This window comes from Chiloscyllium plagiosum, unplaced genomic scaffold (genome assembly GCF_037043375.1).
Source record: "Chiloscyllium plagiosum isolate Xiang-an unplaced genomic scaffold, Cpla_swu_hap1 HiC_scaffold_30, whole genome shotgun sequence".
NCBI lineage: Eukaryota > Metazoa > Chordata > Chondrichthyes > Orectolobiformes > Hemiscylliidae > Chiloscyllium > Chiloscyllium plagiosum.
In genome coordinates, this window is record NW_028270168.1 from 28,886,106 (window position 1) to 28,905,834 (window position 19,729).

The following is a 19,729-nucleotide window of genomic DNA, read 5'->3' on the forward strand; positions in this document are numbered from 1 at the left end:
TGCACAGGAGGAGAAAAATAAATTTCTATTACTTGAAGTTCTATATTGCAGGCTACACTCAAATCAGAAAAAAACACTTATTCATCAAGCACGTCGTGATGCTTCTCAATAGATCTTGGCAAGCTGGACAACCCTAAGGGGTTTGTGCATTTGAGAGACACAATCTTCTTGACAATCAACAATCCTAAAGTGCACCTGACCACAAATCCAGAGGATGCTTGATACCCTCCCCCTACCAAGGGTTACCTGACTCCCACCTTAAGGTGGTCTGACACCATGACCATGATAACACCTCAACTCTCCAGAGGGTTGCACTGAGAAAGATCTGTCTTACCGAGTCTAATCTCTACACTCTGGGTTCTAAACACCAGGCAGTCCAAAATCTGATTTGACTGTAAATAGCTAATCATTCAAATTTCCAAATGCCTCATTAACAGCAAATATGTGAACTAAATGCTCCCATGAAAATAGAAAATGCTGAATTTGAGGACACGGCTTAGGTCCTCTGAAGTCTTCTGACATAAAGGTTGCCATCATGGGAAAACCTGGGCCTACTTCTTTTAAGTCATTACTTAAATAACATAAATCATGTCGAGAAAATGTTCAAGATTTGGTCATGAAAAGGACTAATACCCTGAAACTAGATATTTCCAAATTGGTTACTGATAGGAGATATCTAATTGCTAATAACTTGCATCAAAACAAAAAAAAATTGCCTTGTACAACAATGTGGGCGGCACAGTGGCTAGCACTGTTGCCTCACAGCGCCAGAGACCCGGGTTCAATTCCCGCCTCAGGTAACTGTCTGTGTGGAGTTTGCACATTCTCCCCGTGTCTGCACGGGTTTCCTCCAGGTGCTCCGGTTTCCTCCCACAGTCCAAAAATGTGCAGGTTAGGTAAATTGGCCATGCTAAATTGCCCGTAGTGTTAGGTGAAGGGGTGAAATGTAGGGGAATGGGTCTGGGTGGATTGCGCTTCGGCGGGTCGGTGTGGACGTGTTGGGCCGAAGGGCCTGTTTCCACACTAAGTAATCTAATACTGCGTTCATTCATATCACTGTCAGTTTTGGAGCAATCTATTCACTAATGTTCCTGATCTAAAACATTAAGGAAGAAACCATTGAACAATTCAGTAATTACAATAACAACTATGTTACTTAAGTCATTAATTATTTCATCCACTTACACTGGAAAGTTTCAGAGTCTTTGAGTGTTGGCCCTCCATCTGTCCCATATAGTCCTGTGGGTGGGTGCTTAGTTGCCAATCATATTTATAGCTCGATCCTTGAAAATATGAACAAGGCAGAATTAAAGCCGTGTTATATTTAAAGCTAGTTCTTGCTGCAACAGTAATTCCTTAAGGGCAAAATTATATACACTTGAAAATGTAAAGGAAATGCTTTCAATATTGTGAACATTCCCATTGCTGTTATTTAAGAGTATTCCAACCCATGGAGCAGTTGATATTTTCAAGCCTCATCAAGGTACTCCTCAGATGATGTCTGCTACAGACCAACTGAGTTGGTTATACTAGAATTGTCAGACTGGCCTTAGAATTTCATGTTTTTTTTGTTTAAGTAGCTAATTTGGGAAGTTTTATATTCAGGCAGCTCTTCGGCTGTTCTCAAGCTAGTTTTGGTCAAATTACATTTGGAAGACAAACACAGCATAAGAAGCTGTATGACACCAATAAATTCCTAAAAAGAGTCAGCATATTCAATGAGTACACATCATTCTGCTCTATTGCATGTTTAGTTAACACAAATTCACTATAACACAATTGCCGAATCGGGGACACTGTTTCTAAAGTGTATTGGTTATAACATGATTCTGGCATCATTAGTTTAAATGCTGCAGCTATTATTCGATTTTCTTATAACACGGGATTACACAAGAATGGAATGGCCGCATTATTGCAGAACTGACTATATTGAAAATACTTATATTTCACATAATTTCTTAAAAGGCAACAGTTTTTCTTCATTCCTCAGAGGTAAAACTACTTTGTAAAGTCTAAACAATACAAATCTCACTAATAATGAACACAAGAGCAACCAATTCAGCCCAAAGAGCCTACTTATATGTCATTACTGATCATGTGCCTCAATGCCACTTTCCCACACTATCTGTAGACTCCTTCATATCATTAGTCACCAAACATCCATCTATTTCTGTTCTGAACGTGCTTAGACAGTCATCTGGGATAGAGAATTGCAAACAAAACATTAACCTCTGAATGAAGACGTTCCTCCTCATCCAAGTCTGAAATAGCTTGTTTTCCTTTTTTGATTAAGAAGAAAAGTTAACTAGCCTATAGTTACCTGTTTTTAAGTGGCATTGGGAAATATTAGAATATTATAAAGGATGTAACAATGGCATTAAGAAACACATAGCCCAGGAGAGTTTCATGAAGAGGAATTCATGCTATACAAGTTTATTATAGTTCTTTGAAGAAGCAACAAATAGGGTAGAAAAAGGGGAATCAGTAGTTGTAATATACTTGGATTTCCAAAAGACATTCTGTAAGTATCACATGTAAGGCTTCTTAAGATAAAAGCCCATGATATTTGGGGTAAAATACTAGCAAGGATAGCCAATTGGGATAAAGGGTACATTTTCAGGGTGGCAAACTAACAGGGTGAGTGCCACAGCGTTTATTGTTGGGGCCACAATTATTTACAAAATATATTGGTAACCTGGATGAAGAGGTAAAGAGGCCAGGTTTGCGGAAGAAGCAAAAGTAATGTGAAGCTAAGTCATGAGGATGATACCAGGAATTGTACAGCGGGATAAAGACAGGGTAAGTGAGTGGGTGAAAACTTGGCAGATACAATACAATGTGGTAAAGTGAGAGGTTGTGTATTTTGTCAGAAGTAAAAAAAGTTGATTATTATTTAAATGGGGAAAACTGCAGAAAGCTGCAACACAGGGAGATTTGTGGTTTCTAGTGCATGAATCATAAAATGCTAGTATCCAAGCTCAACAGCTAAGAAGAAAGGCAAAAGGATAGTTGGTCTTTATTTCAAAAGAAATGAGGTATAAAAGTACAGAGGTCTGGCTAAAATTATACTAGGCACTAATTACTCCACAACTTATCTACTTGCTTTGGGCCCCTTAAAGATATCATGGCATTGGACGCAATCCAGAATCAGTTCATTAGGTTGACCCTGGGTCTGGGGAGATTTTGTTTTGAGGAGATGTTAAATAGCTTGGACTTGAAGAGGCCTTTTTGAAACATATAAAAGATACTGGTAGTAGAATCAAACAGGTTGATTTCTTCATGAGACAGTCTAGGACCACAGGGCACAATCTCAGAGTAAGGAGTTGACCATTTAAGACAGAGATGAAGAAAACGTTCTTCTTTCAGAGTGTGATGAACCTGTTGAATTCTTTACTGCAAAAGGGCTGTCAGGCGTGGGTCATCAGGCATATTCAAAGCTGACATTGATTCTCTTAATGACTAAGAATCTAAGGTTTTGGGCAAAGGCAGGAAAGGGAAGTTCAGGATTATCAGATGGCAGAGCAAAGCCGATAAACCAAAAGGCCAAATTCTACTGCTATAATTTGTGGGCTTATTCTAGGAGAAGTCACCAGGAGAAACATTTTATCTACATCCCTCTCTGTCCCACTCTGTAGTAACTTCATGAGTTTCATTGAGATCGCTTCTTATTATTTGAAATTTTAGAGATTACATAACCAATTTCCTCAAATCATTCCTCAGAAGACAATTCTGCCATTACAAAGGTTCATCTGGAGAATCTCTAATACATTCTCTCAACGACAAGTAGTGCTTCCTTAGATAAGATGACCAAGATGTGATCTTATCCCAGGTCTATATAATTATATCACAATATCTTTTCTTCTGTACTCAAATCCACTTGTAACATCGGCCAACAATACAACTGCCTGCCTAACCACATGCTGTTTTTTAATAGCTCATGAAAATGGACAATGGACATCCCTTTAGTTACCAGCACTTCCCTATCTCTCACTATTTAAGTAACATTCTGTGTTTGTTTTTTCTACCAAATTAGATAACTTCACACTTATTCATGTTATATTCCATTTGCCATGTTCATGCTCATTCACTTAGCCCAAGTTTCCCTAAAGCCTCTTTACATTCTCTACAAAGCTTACATTTTCACCTAGTTTATGTCATCAACAAGCTTGTAACATAACAATGATCTCCATGTCCAAATCATTTAAGATGGTGAACAGCTGTGGACCTTGCACTGAGCTTTGCAATATCACGCATGTACCATCTTGAGAATGATCCATTTACCCCTGCTCTCAGTTTCCTATTTATTAATTTGCAATGATAAAGGTTGTTCACTATTCAACTTCAATCATCTGATTTTAGTACCCGAGATCTTCATGGACTAAATTGACTTTTCATAGCTACAAATACCAAGCTGACCATAAATTGAGACAAGCTTGATACAAGAGTGAGACGTTCAAAACTTGCCAAAATTGAAATTACCATTGCATGGAAAAACAAAACCAGACAATGAAATCAGTATCAAGGAATTTGCATCCGGTTTTACATCTGCACTGTAAAGTTATGTTTTGGGAGATATATCAACCTCAAAAGTCACTGCTCTGTGTAAAAGCAACTTGGAACAACAACTGTTCACAGAGAACTCAAATGTTACAACTTCACCACAACTACTGGAGAAACACAACAACTGAACACCAGTTGGACTCCAGTTTAAAATCTAATATCTCAAGGAATATCTCGATGAACTTGAGGGCGCAACTGCCTTTACCTTCCAGCTTATATCAACACTCTAACCCTCCTCCTTTCTACCCGTATTTGCACATATTTGATATGGACTGGTTATTGATTTTCCTAGAAGGTAGCAGTCAATAAAATTTGCCTTTCATTAAAGAAAACCTTGTGCTTTGGCTCCTTAATTTGCATTTAATGAATTATGTTTTAACTGAAACATGAGCCCAATGTGCAAGTTGTTGTGATGGACCAAGAGAGGACTAAAAAGAGGTACCAATCACACCTCACTTGGTCACAAAATCACAATCTGTGTCAACACACTACTGCTCATCCCATGCATACAAATTTTCTTTGTTGACTTGCTGTGGTGTGTCTTATTAAAATTCTCCTGAAACTTTTTTGCCTCTCCTTTATCAATGTCACAGTAACATCCTCAAAAAAAATTCCAACAACTTGATCAAACATGATTTTCCTTTGATAAATCCATGTTGCCTCAACCCAATTTCACCATTCTTGTTTAAGGGCTCAGTTATCGCATCCTCTGTAAGAGATTCTAAAATATTCCCCATTACTCACAAAGTAACAAATCTGTAGTTATCCATTCTCCCTCCCTTCTTACATAGTGGGGTTATTATTGTTACTTTCCAGTCTGCAGCAAGCTTGCCAGAATCTATAGTATTTTGGTAGATAACTGCCAATGCACTCATCATCTTGAACGTCACCTCCTTCAACACTCTACAAAGTAGTTCATTTGATCCAGGGAATTTAACAACCTTCAATCTTGTAAACTTTTCAACTACTCTCTTTACTAAGACTAATTTCTTTCACTTTCAAAGTTACTGAAGTACCTTGGTTACTTTTGTAAAGAAAGACTCAGAATTGTAGAGATGTACAGCACAGAAACAGACCCATTTGATCTAACTCATCCATGTCAATCAGATATCTAGTCCTATGTACCAGCATTTAGCCAATATCACTCTAAACTCTTCCTCTAGTTTTTCTGCCATTTTCCTCTTTTCCAGAACAGATTTTCCTGTCTCCATCTGTAATGGGCAACATTTGTCCTTTAGTTTTATAAATATTCTTCATTAAAGAATCTAACAACAATAAAGATGGAAAACAAAATTCTGTATACTTCACAACAAAAAGCACCAGGCTTCAAAACTATGATTTTTGCATATAGCACACAATCAAATGATATTCAAAAGCTAGTGGCAGGTTAAAAATAAGTCTAAAAAATTGTATTGTTTATAAATCATTAGATGAGGACAATGAATTACACAAAAAGAATCTCAGGATTTACTCCAGAGTGCAAGAACTTCATTCTCACTACTTCTGAACAGCATCCTAATTGTACTCCACATCATAAATTGCCACCCATCGATTTCTAGGACATTGTGGGAAGCTAGGGAAGAAATCATGGGGCTCTTGCAGAGATATCTGTATCATCTACAACCATGGGTGAGGTACCAGAAGACTAGAGTGGCTCATGTGCCTTTATTTAACATAGGCTGCAAGGAGAAGCCTGGGAGCTATAGACAGGTGAGTCTGACATCAGTGGTGGGAGGGGATTCGGAGAGACAGGATCTACGTACATTTGGAGAAGCATGGATAGTCAACATGGCTTTGTGTGTGGGGAATTGTATCTCACAAACTTGATTGAGTTTTTTGAAGAATTGACCAAGAAGATAGATGACAGCAGAGCAGTGAATATTATTTACATGGACTTCAGTAAGGCCTTTGACAAGGTTTCGCATGGTAGACTGATTAAGGGAGTTGGATCACATGGGATTCAGGGAGAACTTGCTAATGGGATGCAAGGACTGGCTTGACCGTTGGACACAGAGGGCAGTGGAAGGTTTTTTTTAAGACAGGAAGCCTGTGACCAGCAACGTTCCACAGGGGTCAGTGCTGGGTTCACTGTTGTTCGTCATATATATATATAATATATGTATATATAAATAAATGATTTGGATGAGAATGCAGAAGGTAGGGCTACTAAGTTGATGGATAACACCAAAATTGGTGGTAAAGTAGACAGAGGAAGGTTATCTAAGATTACAAAGGGATCTTGATCAATTGGGCCACTGGGCCAAGCAGGAGCAGCTGAAGTTTAATTCAGGTAAATGCAGAATGTTATAAGTTAGTAAGATGAACTAGGGCAGGACTTAGACAGTTAATGTTAGAGCCCTGGGAAGTATTGTTGATCAGAAAGATTTAAAGGCTCAGGTACACAGTTCATTGAAAGTTGTTTGATTCCATTAGATTCCCTAGTGTAGAAACAGGCCCTTAGGCCCAACAAGTCCACACCGACCCTCTGAAGAGTAACCCACTCAGACCCATTTCCCTCTAACGCACCTAACACTATGGGCAATTTAGCATTGGCCAATTCACCTGACCTGCACATCTTTGGACTGTGGAGGAAACTGGAGCACCCGGAGGAAACCCACGCAGACATGAGGAAAATGTGCAAACTCCACACAGTCGGCCAAGGCTGGAATCAAACCTAGGTCCCTGGTGCTGGGAGGCAGCAGTGCTAACCACTGAGCCACCGTGCTGTTACGACGACCAGATAGTTTAAGTCATAAGAAAAGGCTGGATAAGCTGGGACTGTTTCCAGAGGTGGTTGAAGGGTGACATTATAGAGGATTACAACATGATGAGGGGCATAGATAAGCTAAATAGCAAAAGGTCTTTTCCATCAGGTTGGGGTGTTCAAAACAAGAGGGCAAAAATTGAAGGGGAGAGGAGAAAGATTTAAAAAAGGGCAACTTTTTCCACACAGAAGGTAGTTTATATGTGGAATGAACTGCCAGAGTAATTGGGAGATGCAGTAACAGTTACAACATTTATAGGACATTTGGATAAGTACATGAACAGGAAAGGCTTAGAAGAATATGGGCTGAATGCAGGCAAATGGGACTAGTTTTGTTTGGGAAATTTGGTTGGCATGGATGAGTTGGACCTAAGGGTCATATTTCATGTTGTATGACTTGAAGCCTATGACTCTCTTAAGAGATCCAACAGCAAAACATTTTAATGGTGAAGTGCCAAAATATCTAACTCCTAAAATGAAGAAAAGCAGTTGTTAGACTTTTTGAAGCGAATGACTTCTTGGGGTTTAACAGGTTTTATAAACTATATAAAAATGTTTGCGCATTAATACCAACATAAATAATATTTAAATGATGACTATAATAATATAGCCAAATTAAAAGTTGGTGACTGATTCATGAAATAACTTGGTTACCATTGTTCAATCAGGTCCCCACATTTGTCAATCAAAACCACATGACCACAGATGCATCAAATTTTGAGAAGAAATTCAACTTTATGTTCAGTGTGTGAAAGAGGTAAACATATATAGAGAAAATTAGAGAGTTCTGAGATAAAGGTTATGAAGCTGGAGGATTTTATTATAGTGAACAAAAAGGTTACAGAGGTATTTGATAAATTGAAAATTGAAGGGTTGTTTAACTGGGAGCCAATGTTGGTCAGAGAATGAAGTGGAAGATTGGTGAGCATACTCCAAGTGAATGAGGTTACAGGCAGAATAGATGCAGAATTTACATTGTTGAAGGTGAAAGATGGAGGCTCACCAGGAGTGCTTTAGAATGATCAATTCAAAAGGAAACAAAAGCACATAGGACAGTATCAGGAGCTGGCAAGTTCAGAGTACTGCTGCAGATAAATGGTCACAGATCATTACATACAACACCAAGGTTATGAACAACTTGGTTCAACCTGTTGAGTAGTGGGATGTAGTCAGTAACTCATGAACAGAGTCAGTAATGGATATTCAACTGGGTCTGTGGTCTTCCCAACATTTAAATGGAGGAAACTTCAATAGTATTTATAACACAGAAATAAGTCATTCAGCTCGATAAGTCCATGTCCATGCGAGGGTGTTAATTCATTTGATTTTGAGTTGAAACTTTATTGCTGGAACAGCACAGCAGGTCAGGCAGCATCCAGGGAACAGGAGATTCGACGTTTCGGGCACAGGCCCTTCTTCAGGAATTCCTGAAGAAGGGCCTGTGCCCGAAACGTCGAATCTCCTGTTCCCTGGATGCTGCCTGACCTGCTGTGCTGTTCCAGCAATAAAGTTTCAACTTTGATCTCCAGCATCTGCAGACCTCACTTTCTCCTTAATTCATTTGATGACCATTTGAATACATCAAAATACATTTACTTTAGAACACTAACTGCCTTAGATGCTGAGTGCAGGTTATATTTTGGAATTGCATCTAAACAGTTTGTAAACTATACAATTGATATGTAAAACAAAGGCAAATATTTAAAATGCACATTTAATATAGCTTTCATTCTTCTTTCATGGGATGTGGACAGTGGTGGCAAGGCCAGTATCAGTCGCCCACCCCTTAAAACCGTGGTAGTTATGAAAAGTACAGCACAACATAAAATTAGTTTTCAAAGATTTAATGTGTGCTTTATGACGTTTTATGAACTGTTACATGTCACAGTACTTATATCTGGCTCAGCTGTGGTTAGACATTCTAATGTTAGTGCATAAGCTAGAAAATTTCAAAATCCAGCAAAGCCCTTGGCCCAAACATTCTGGACTGAAGAAGTTAAGAAGTGTGACCTTTTATCAACCACATTAGGGTGCATCCTTGAAGATAACGTTTATTAAAGATCAGTCTTGAAAGATTAATGGAAGAAGTGCTTCAGCATTACAGAAGTTCAAAGCAAACGAGATATGAATCATTTGAATAATAAGAGACATATAGGATACCAACACACTAAGTGCTTTAATTCCTTTTGCAAGAACCAGAGATCCAATTCTTACCTTTGGATGTTTCTGGTAAAACATATGCATTCAGTTCAACCTCATTCTTTGGCAGAGTGATCTCCACACTGTCTCCAGCAGAAACAACCAATTCTTTCATCACTAACACAGAAGAAAAACGTTTTAACATACAGAGAACCAAACAAACTTCTTACATCAACTAACTATTCAACTCCAAATCAGCACACTGAATAATGATTGTCCTTGGTATGCTGAAAATATTAACATGTTTTCTATTCTATCCATTCAATAGATAACCTTCCTAAAGTTTCTATTAATAATCTCTGTTTATTGAGTGAGTCAACGTAAATTCAATGAATGAGAAATGTATCCAGCTAATTCCTTTACAGACAATCCATGAATTAAATATCAAGGAATATTGTTAAATATCAAGTTCATGTTTTAATCACTCACTCAATTGTCCAATTATACAGGCTTGTACCATTTTTAAATCATTTAATGAGCTGTCATTTTAAATTTCTGTTCTCACCAAGTAAATTTGCCTTTCATACTAGTTGGTAAACTAATTATGATCATTGTAATTCTGCATTCTGGGTGTGATCCAGATAAGTGCCTTCATCTATGTCACACTCAATCCAATAAAACAAGGACATGGGGTTTGATCTTTCTGGAGAATTAATAAATGTACCATTATTTCTCCTTGATGACGACTATCCCTTACTCAGGTAAATATTTTTTCAGAGTTGTTATTCTTAACAGATTTGGACACCAATCACCATTGAAAAGCTCATTGCTCTTGAATGATTTTGAGAATAGCAAAGCAGAGATAGAGACAACAAAATGAAAAAAAAATATATGGCATTATACAGGTATAAGAAACAACACACTAATTTATAAACAGAGCCCTTAAATCAATCATTAAAAGGGTTTAAACAAGGCTGCATTGTTTATCAGAATTGTATTCACCTCAAAACAAATGTGCAAAGTTGAGAACATTATATATGTGGTTCAACACTTGCATTGATCCTCTAACCTGAAACACCATTTAATAAGATGATGGCCACATTGATTTTGGCCTTAAATCCACATTTCTGCTTTTTCCTGATAACCTTGGTCTGTCTTGTTAATGAAGGATCTATAGTAGCACTACCATTACCAATTAAACCACCTCAAATGTCCATTGGGGAAGGAAGCTCCAAAGACTACAACCCTTGGAGGAAGAAAATTGCTCCTCATCTCTGCCTCAAATCACAAGGCAGCCTTAGTTTCTGCAGCCTTAACCAGGGGGCAAAATCTCAGGGATCAATTAAGTGTGGTACTGAAAGACTGTAGTAATGTTGCAGGTATCTTTTTTATGTGACATTAAACCCAAGTCTTGTTTGCCCTCAAACTGGATGTAGAAATACCACTACACTATTCCAGAAGAGCAAGAAATAGACAATATGCAGCCAACCCCCAACCATCGCCATAAAAAACAGATCCTTCTGTTACTTACCTCAATGCTGAATGTAAGGCAGTTAAATTAGTTACTGCATTTCCAATAGCTATAACTCAAAAGCAGCACCAGTCTGACATGTTTGCATTTTGCTCTCCTCAAACTCTGCATAAGTTGCGAAGAATTTTAAAACAAAACCTAAAAATGCTCTAAAGTACTTGTTAGCTGTGAAGCGCTTCAGTGACTAGGTTGTGGAACGTCTTTAACAATAGAATTATTTCTCTCCTATAAACTAATTTTTTTCTTCTTCCTTGGAAAAGGTGATGAAAAAATGCTTGTCTCAAAGGAATCAAAGGATATTGGGAGTAGATAGGAATGTGGAATTCAAAGTACAATTGGATCAACCGTGATCTTATTGAACGGTGGAGCGGACTCAAAAGACCAACTCCTGCTCCTAATTCAAATGCTCATAACTTCAACACTAGGGAATGCAGGATGTTTTTTTCACCTTTAACACTCAGACAAACATTTTCTTCAGCAGACAGCTCCAGCAGAGCAGGTTGTACCCATTTTTTGCCTGATTAAAATCAAAGAGGACAAAAACGAGGAGGTAGCACATTCAGTTGGTGATAGTACAAGTAACTTCTATCACTTGAGCAGAAAGGCAAGGTGTGATATTGAATTTTGCAGTCAGCCTTCTGATTCATTAATTAAGGAAGAATTCATGTTGAGATATTTATTTCTGCTGGTCTCTTATATCACTGAAGTGAAATAATGAATATTAAATGTGACTGTACAACCATGGCAGCTCAAGCATTAAATTCAGCTCACCTGGTTTTTCTGAAACATTAGTTACACTTGAAGTGTTGGATGTCGGAGGAGGAGGAGGAGGAGTTACATCTTGTGCCATCGCTGTAGTTTTCACTTGTGCTGACAACGTGTTCAGGAGTGGAGTTGGAATGGTGGTAACTAACAGTGTCTCAACTATACTGTCATTTGTTGCATTGACTTGCATCCATTTCTGATTGGCTGATAGACTTGACAAATTGGAATTAGGAGGAACAACCAAAGAAGCAGTGTTTGGCAAAGAGGTTCCTTCAGGGACCTGAACAAATTAGTGAGAAAAGTAACACTTCAATTACACTTTTTTTGTCAAAATTAAAATCTGATTTTTCCCAAGTTTTTTCAGTGAACTTTCAAATAATGGAAGAATATTTAAAACATATTTAGAAAATTAAGCTTTTAAAATACTCATTCAAAAATAGAGCTCCAGGAACATTAGTGTTGGAAGAGATTAACAGAAATATAAACAGAAATTAACTTTGCCTTTAGACAGAAGCATCATATGGCATATTGAACCTGATATTTGCAAAGAAAAAAGAAATCAAGTGTTACCTCAGGAGGTAGAGTCTGTATCTCCTTTAAGTTTTTCCCATTTGAAGTGGGTGCTGAAGATTTTGGAAATTGATCATTCACAGTGTCATTTTCTTTAAGGCTTTTCCGAGAGGTTCGCAGATCTTTGTCTGAATGTTGTTGTGGTTTTAAATGCTTCTTGCTCTTCTGTTCTGTGTGCCCAGATGGATTTAAATTCTTGTTGCCATCAGAGGGACCACCACCATTACTTCGCAGCAACTTTGCAGGACTATTAAATGGTATGGATGCCTCACGTCTTATTCTGGAGAATATATTATTTTGCTTTGCTACCAATGAATATTCAGACAATGTGCCTTTACCTGAAGTTCTGTCAATTGTGGTCAGATCTGAAGTCCTAGGCTCAACTTTATAATGAAAATCTTCTTTTAAAATTCTTTGCATAGGACTGTGCACATCACCACAAGGTGAAAGTTTATGAATAAACATGAGAATTGAGTTAGATCTGCCTGTTCGGTTTAGCTGACAGTTTCTTTGCAGTCTGCAGTCTAAAAGATAGCAGTTCCCCTCCAACAGCCATGCAGCATTACAGTGGCATTTCCGACAGCAGGCATCTCTACAAGAGTGAATGGAATCAGTTTTCCCCACTGGTTCCACAAATGGGCTTTCCAGTCCAACTTCCACAAACACCCCAATATGACTTGCTACTGTCTTACAGCTATCCATACTTGCACCTAAGTTAGACAACACAGGAAGAAATGCATTAGTGAAAAGAGAAGTATCACAGTTTTCGTATACAAATAGTTATATTTCAGTTCCATTTTTACATAAACTTGATGCTTTTCCAGAGATTCTCAATGTTTTTTTTAATGAATACTATGATCCAACAATTCAGATTACCATAAAATAACTGTTTGCCACCATCTGCCATGCTGAATGTTGGGTGAAGCAGGGTGACTGCCATGGTAACAGGGGGGCAGGGGAGAGGGGGTGATAAGATGACCTTTGATAAGGGTAGTGTGGTACCATGTGATTTTCTGTTTAGCTTTCAGTTTGCTTTGAAGACAGGAAGGTGGAATTCAAGTTATAGACAATATGACATTGATCATGGCTGATGAGTTTTAAAAATATTTTAACTTCTGTAATTACATACAAGTAAGAGGGGAATACACGAGTAGTGAATGGTATCCATAGCAAAGTTAAGATTGCAGAGTCAGACCTTTGTTTACAGAATTAAAGGAAAAGTTGGAGAGCTACAGGGTGAAGGAGCCACATAATGTCATTTGCGCTGGACAAAGGAGTGGGGTCCCTGTAGAGTCTAAGCTCTCTTAGGCCCTTCACCCCACTGGGATGTTGGCCAAGGATTAAAAAAGACAAAACAGGATGTTTGGAGATAGTAACAGAATCACACTTTAGCAATCATACTATATCAGAGTCAAATTAAACAAGGTTAATCATAAAACATTACTGGAAAATTCCTCATATTACTCATAATGGCAACAAATATGTAATGGTTTTAAGTATTCCCTTTTACTTGAACAACACGTTTTATGGAGGCGATCATTGTTGTTTTGATTTTGAGATAAATTATTCCAAGCATGCAATTAGAAACAACATTTTATCAACAGAATCAAGTCATAAAAATTGATCTTAAAAATGCTGTACTGACAAAATTGGAATTAAAAAGCAATCCATTCACACAAATTCACCAAAACATGACAAATGTTTGAAATTTGAAAGGTGAAACATTTTGGAAATGCTCAAACACGTCATACACATCTGTGGAGAGAAAGAGCGCTAACCTTTCTCATCGATTACCTTTCATTAGACAGGAACTATTGAGTTGGATTTTCCGGTCCCTACTGGAGATGTTTTCAACATGGGGAGAGTTCATACCACATTGGCCAAGTGCCCAGCCAAACCTTCCCATTGCCCCGCCCAAACCTCCGTCTGCCCCAAGCCCATCCCATAACATGGTAGATAGGAGAGCATGGAAATAAAAAGGCTCACTGAGTTTGTTGCCATGCCAATTAGCCCAGGTAATATGCTGCCTTTGATATAATACAGTTAGCATGGCAGGCAGGCATGGGAAGGAGCCCTTCACACAGCAAAGGCAAACTACCCCTCTCTTTCAAAGTCATGCACACTTTCTTCCTCTCCACCTGCTCTCAGAAACCCATCGCCTATCCCCCTTGTCCCTTCCTGAAAAATGGCCAAACCCTTTGCACTCTACTAGTTTAAACAAGTAGTAAATGGACAGTAAAGTTCCCACCATACCGTCCCCATCAAACACTCCAGGAACAGGGATAGCATGGGGTTAAGTGTAGAGTAAAGCTCACTCTGCTCTTTTGGGACAGAAAGTGAACAGCATCCAACTAACACTCCCAGTATAGGGACAGCACAGAGATGAATATGAAGTAAAGCCCTCAATTCTTTTGAACGGAAAGTAAGGTTCCCTCAACACTATCCCATTCAAACACTCCTGGGGACAGGGACAGCATGGGATTGAATACAGAGGAAAGACTCCACCAACTCTCTAAACAAAAAGTAAATTAAAAGTAAAGTTCCCATGACACTGTCCCTATCAAATACTCCTGGGACAAGGACAAGGGGTGAGAATACAGAACAAGGACCACTCCACGCATTTGAACTCAAAAGTAAACTCAATGGAAACTCCCCTCAGCACCTTCCCCATCAAACACTCCCCCCCCGCCCCCCCCCCCCAACCATACTCCATGTCCTCAACTTCGCTCACTCCAGGGATTCATTGAGTCTTCTTAGTGCCACCTCTTGCAGGTCCGGCTGCACTGACCAGCACTGACGTCTTGGCTCTGCTGAAACTGCCAGCCAATCTGAGAGCAGGACTGCTTCCCCGAGTAACAGAAGTCCCGTTCTTCACCGGATGAACCAGCCCAATGCAGCACATTACAGGTCTGGGGTGGGTTTCTTTTCACTTGATAAGTTTGCAGTCCTTCCACAGCTGTGAGCAATCTGCCACTCCCACCTCCCCCATTCCCCCCCATAAAATGTTGCCTATTAGCTCTATGATTCCACAGCTGCTTCCTGAATATTTCTAGCATTTTCTGTTTTTATTCCATAAATGTGTTATATAAACACAGACAGTTTTAAAGCAAATGATATTTGTAGCACCATGTAATTGCTGCATGTTCCTAAGATTCTCCATGAGCTACGTATAGGTTTCTGCCTTTACACTATTCTTTAATTGTTTTAGTCTTGCAGCTCTCAATAGTGTGTCTTAAAAATTTTTATTACACCTATACCTTATCAATGACCTTTTTCTTGGGCAAAGAAGGCCAATTGCTGACTGCTAGTTCAATGCAATAACATTCTCAAAGATTAGTTTTGACTTACCTCTGCAAGCACAGAATATACCGTCCAGTTTTACAGGTCTAAACAATGTTTTCACAGATTACGTTATCTGGTCCTTTTACAATCCTAAAAATAACATGTACTCCACCTTTTAACCCTCACTTTTCCAGTGAGTCAAAGGTCAATTTATACAATCTTTCCTCACATTCTAATCCATTGTTATTCTGGTTGTTCTCTCTTGTCTCCTTTCAACATTGCAACAACCTTCTATGGACAGCAGTATACAGAGCTGGACGTACATAGAACATAGAACAATACAGCACATAACAGGCCCTTCGGCCCACAATGTTGTGCTGAACATTTGTCCTAGCTTAAGCACCTATCCATGTACCTATCCAATTGCCGCTTAAAGGTCACCAATGATTCTGACTCTGCCACTCCCACAGGCAGCGCATTCCATGCCCCCACCACTCTCTGGGTAAAGAACCTACCCCTGACATCTCCCCTATACCTTCCACCCTTCACCTTAAATTTATGTCCCCTTGTAACAATCTGTTGTACCCGGGGAAAAAGTCTCTGACTGTCTACTCTATCTGTTCCCCTGATCATCTTATAAACCTCTATCAAGTCACCCCTCATCTTTCGCTGTTCCAATGAGAAAAGGCCTAGCACTCTCAATCTATCCTCATACGACCTATTCTCCATTCCAGGCAACATCCTGGTAAATCTCCTCTGCATCCTCTCCTAAGCTTCCACATCTTTCCTAAAAAGTGAGGCGACCAGAACTGCACACAGTACTCCAAATGTGGCCTTACCAAGGTCCTGTACAGCTGCAACATCACCTCACTACTCTTGAATTCAATCCCTCTGCTAATGAACGCTAATACACCATAGGCCTTCTTACAAGCTCTATCGACCTGAGGGACAACTTTCAAAGAGCTATGAACATAGACCCCAAGATCCCTCTGCTCCTCCACCTCGCTAAGAACCCTACCGTTAACCCTGTATTCCGCATTCTTATTTGTACTTCCAAAATGGACAACCTCACACTTGACAGGCTTGAACTCCATCTGCCAATCCTCAGCCCAGCTCTGCATCATATCTAAGTCCCTTTGCAGCCAACAACAGCCCTCCTCACTATTCACAACTCCACCAATCTTCGTATCATCTGCAAATTTACTGACCCACCCTTCGACTCCCTCTTCCAAGTCATTAATAAAAATTACAAACAGCAGAGGACACAGAACTGATCCCTGCGGAACTCCACTTGTAATTGGGCTCCAGGCTGAATATTTACCATCTACCACCACTCTCTGACTTCGACCGGTTAGCCAGTTCTCTATCCAACTAGCCAAATTTCCCACTATCCCATGCCTCCTGACCTTCCGCATAAGCCTACCATGGTGAACCTTATCAAATGCCTTACTAAAATCCATGTACACTACATGGATTACACGGTGCCCCGACCAGAGGGGCAGCCGGGAAGGAAAGCGGTGAGTATTTATACTCACCCTTCGAAGCCGTCGGTCATTTCCAGTGCGAGCAGCAGCGAAGGTAAGACCGTTTGGTTTTAAAAGTGCTTACCGGTAGCGGGCAGCGGTGTTTTTTTTTTCTCTTTCACTCTCTTTTCACAGAAAGAGCGGGAGCACCAGGGGGAAGTGACGACGACCAGAGGGGCAGCCGAGACCCGGAAGCAGTTAGTGTAAGCTTACCTGGGTAGGTTTTTTCCCTCTTTAAAAGCGTGAAGGAGAGGAACCCGAGGCACTACACGGGTAGTGCCTCCCACCCGCCCTCCTCCTCTAACCTAATAATAACACCTGTTGTGGTAAGTAGGTAAGTGCTGAATTTTGCTTGTTGTATTCTTTAGACCCAGTTTTTTTAAAATAAAAGTTAGCTTTAGAGGGATGGCAGTGAAGGCAGTGCAATGTTCCTCCTGCAACATGTATGAGGTGAGGGATGCCATCGACGTCCCTGCCGATTACACTTGCAGGAAGTGCACCCATCTCCAGCTCCTCCAAGACCGTGTTAGGGAACTGGAGCTGGAGTTGGATGAACTTCGGATCATTCGGGAGGCAGAGGGGGTCATAGATCAGAGTTATAGGGAAGTAGTAACTCCAAAGATGGCAGATAGATGGGTGACAGTGAGGGGGACTGGGAGGAAGCAGCCAGTGCAGGGACCCCCTGCGGCCGTTCCCCTCAAGAACAAGTATACCGTTTTGGATACTTGTGGGGGGGATGACTTACCAGGGGTAAGTAACGGGGCTCAGGTCTCTGGCACGGAGCCTGTCCCCGTTACTCAGAAGGGAAGGGTGAAGAAGAGCAGAGCAGTAGTAATTGGGGACTCGATAGTTAGGGGCACAGATAGGCGGTTTTGTGGGAACGAGAGAGACTCACGTTTGGTATGTTGCCTCCCAGGTGCAAGGGTACGTGATGTCTCTGATCGTGTTTTCCGGGTCCTGGAGGGGGAGGGTGAGCAGCCCGAAGCTGTGGTCCATATTGGCACCAACGACATAGGTAGGAGGAGTGCCGAGGATGTTAGACAGGCTTTCAGGGAGCGAGGTTGGAAGCTCAGAGTTAGAACGAACAGAGTTGTTGTCTCTGGTTTGTTACCCGTGCCACGTGATAGAGATTCGAGGAATAGGGAAAGAGAACACTTAAATGCGTGGCTACAGGGATGGTGCAGGAGGGAGGGATTCCGGTTTTTGGATAACTGGGGTTCTTTCTGGGGACGGTGGGACCTCTATAAACAGGATGGTCTACACCTGAACCTGAGGGGCACCAGTATCCTTGGGGGGAGGTTTGCTAGTGCTCTTGGGGGGGGGTTTAAACTAACTCTGCAGGGGCATGGGAACCCAGATTGTAGCTTCAGGGTGCAGGGCCTGGAGTGTAGGGAGGTTAGGAACATGGCATCAATTTCCAAGGAGGGTGTCTGTAAACAGGAAAGTGGCTTGAAGTGTGTATACTTCAATGCAAGAAGTATACGAAATAAGGTAGGTGAACTTGCAGCGTGGGTTGGTACCTGGGACTTCGATGTTGTGGCTATTACGGAGACATGGCTAGAACAGGGACAGGATTGGCTGTTGCAGGTTCCAGGATTTAAATGTTTTAGTAGGGTCAGAGGTGGGGGTAAAAGAGGGGGAGGTGTGGCATTGCTTGTCAAAGATAGTATTACAGTGGTGGAAAGGACGATGGATGAGGACTTGCCATCTGAGGTAGTTTGGGCTGAGGTTAGGAATAGGAAAGGTGAGGTCACCCTGTTAGGAGTCTTTTACAGGCCTCCTAATAGTCCTAGAATCATTGAAGAAAGGATAGGGAAGGTGATTCAGGAGATGAGTGACAGTAATAGGGTGGTTGTTATGGGGGACTTTAACTTTCCTGATATTGATTGGGAAAGCTATAGCTCAAGTTCGTTAGATGGGTCAGTGTTTGTTCAATGTGTGCAGGAGAGTTTCCTGACACAATATGTAGCTGAAACTTTATTGCTGGAACAGCACAGCAGGTCAGGCAGCATCCAGGGAACAGGAGATTCGACGTTTCGGGCACATGCCCTTCTTCAGGAAATATGTAGACAGGCCAACAAGAGGTGAGGCCATACTGGATTTGGTTCTGGGTAACGAACCAGGCCAGGTGTTAGAATTAGAGGTAGGTGAGCACTTTGGGGATAGTGACCATAATTCGGTGATTTTTACTCTCGTGATGGAGAGGGATAAGTGTGTACTACAGGGCAAGAGTTATAGCTGGGGTCAGGGAAATTATGATGCAGTGAGGCATGACTTAGGATGTGTGGCTTGGAAAAGTAGACTCCAAGGCAAGAGTGTAAATGATATGTGGAGCTTGTTCAAGGAGCAACTATTGAGTGTCCTTGATAATTATGTACCTGTCAGGCAGGGAGGAAAGGGTCGTGCGAGGGAGCCATGGTTTAATAAGGAATTGGAATCCCTTGTTAAATGGAAGAGGGCAGCCTATCTCAAGATGAGACGTGAAGGTTCAATTGGGGCGATTGAGAGTTATAGGGTAGCCAGGAAGGACCTGAAGAGAGAGCTAAGAGCAGCAAGGAGGGGACATGAAAGGTCCTTAGTCGGTAGGATTAGGGA

The 19,729-nt window shown here is 40.6% G+C and overlaps 1 protein-coding gene across 7 annotated transcripts in view; it reads right to left on the minus strand.

Moving 5' to 3' along the window:
• The window catches only part of LOC122563664 (dyslexia-associated protein KIAA0319-like protein), a 114,924-nt gene that overhangs the window by 66,186 nt on the left and 29,009 nt on the right, over nucleotides 1-19,729 (minus strand). For all 7 annotated transcript variants that reach the window (XM_043717701.2, XM_043717700.2, XM_087976848.1 and 4 more), the window contains 4 exons: nucleotides 12,330-13,039; nucleotides 11,766-12,039; nucleotides 9,539-9,640; nucleotides 1,186-1,283 (listed from right to left, as the gene is read on the minus strand). In XM_043717701.2, the coding sequence (XP_043573636.2) occupies nucleotides 1,186-1,283; nucleotides 9,539-9,640; nucleotides 11,766-12,039; nucleotides 12,330-13,039 (1,184 nt within the window). The remainder of the gene's footprint in view (nucleotides 1-1,185; nucleotides 1,284-9,538; nucleotides 9,641-11,765; nucleotides 12,040-12,329; nucleotides 13,040-19,729) is intronic.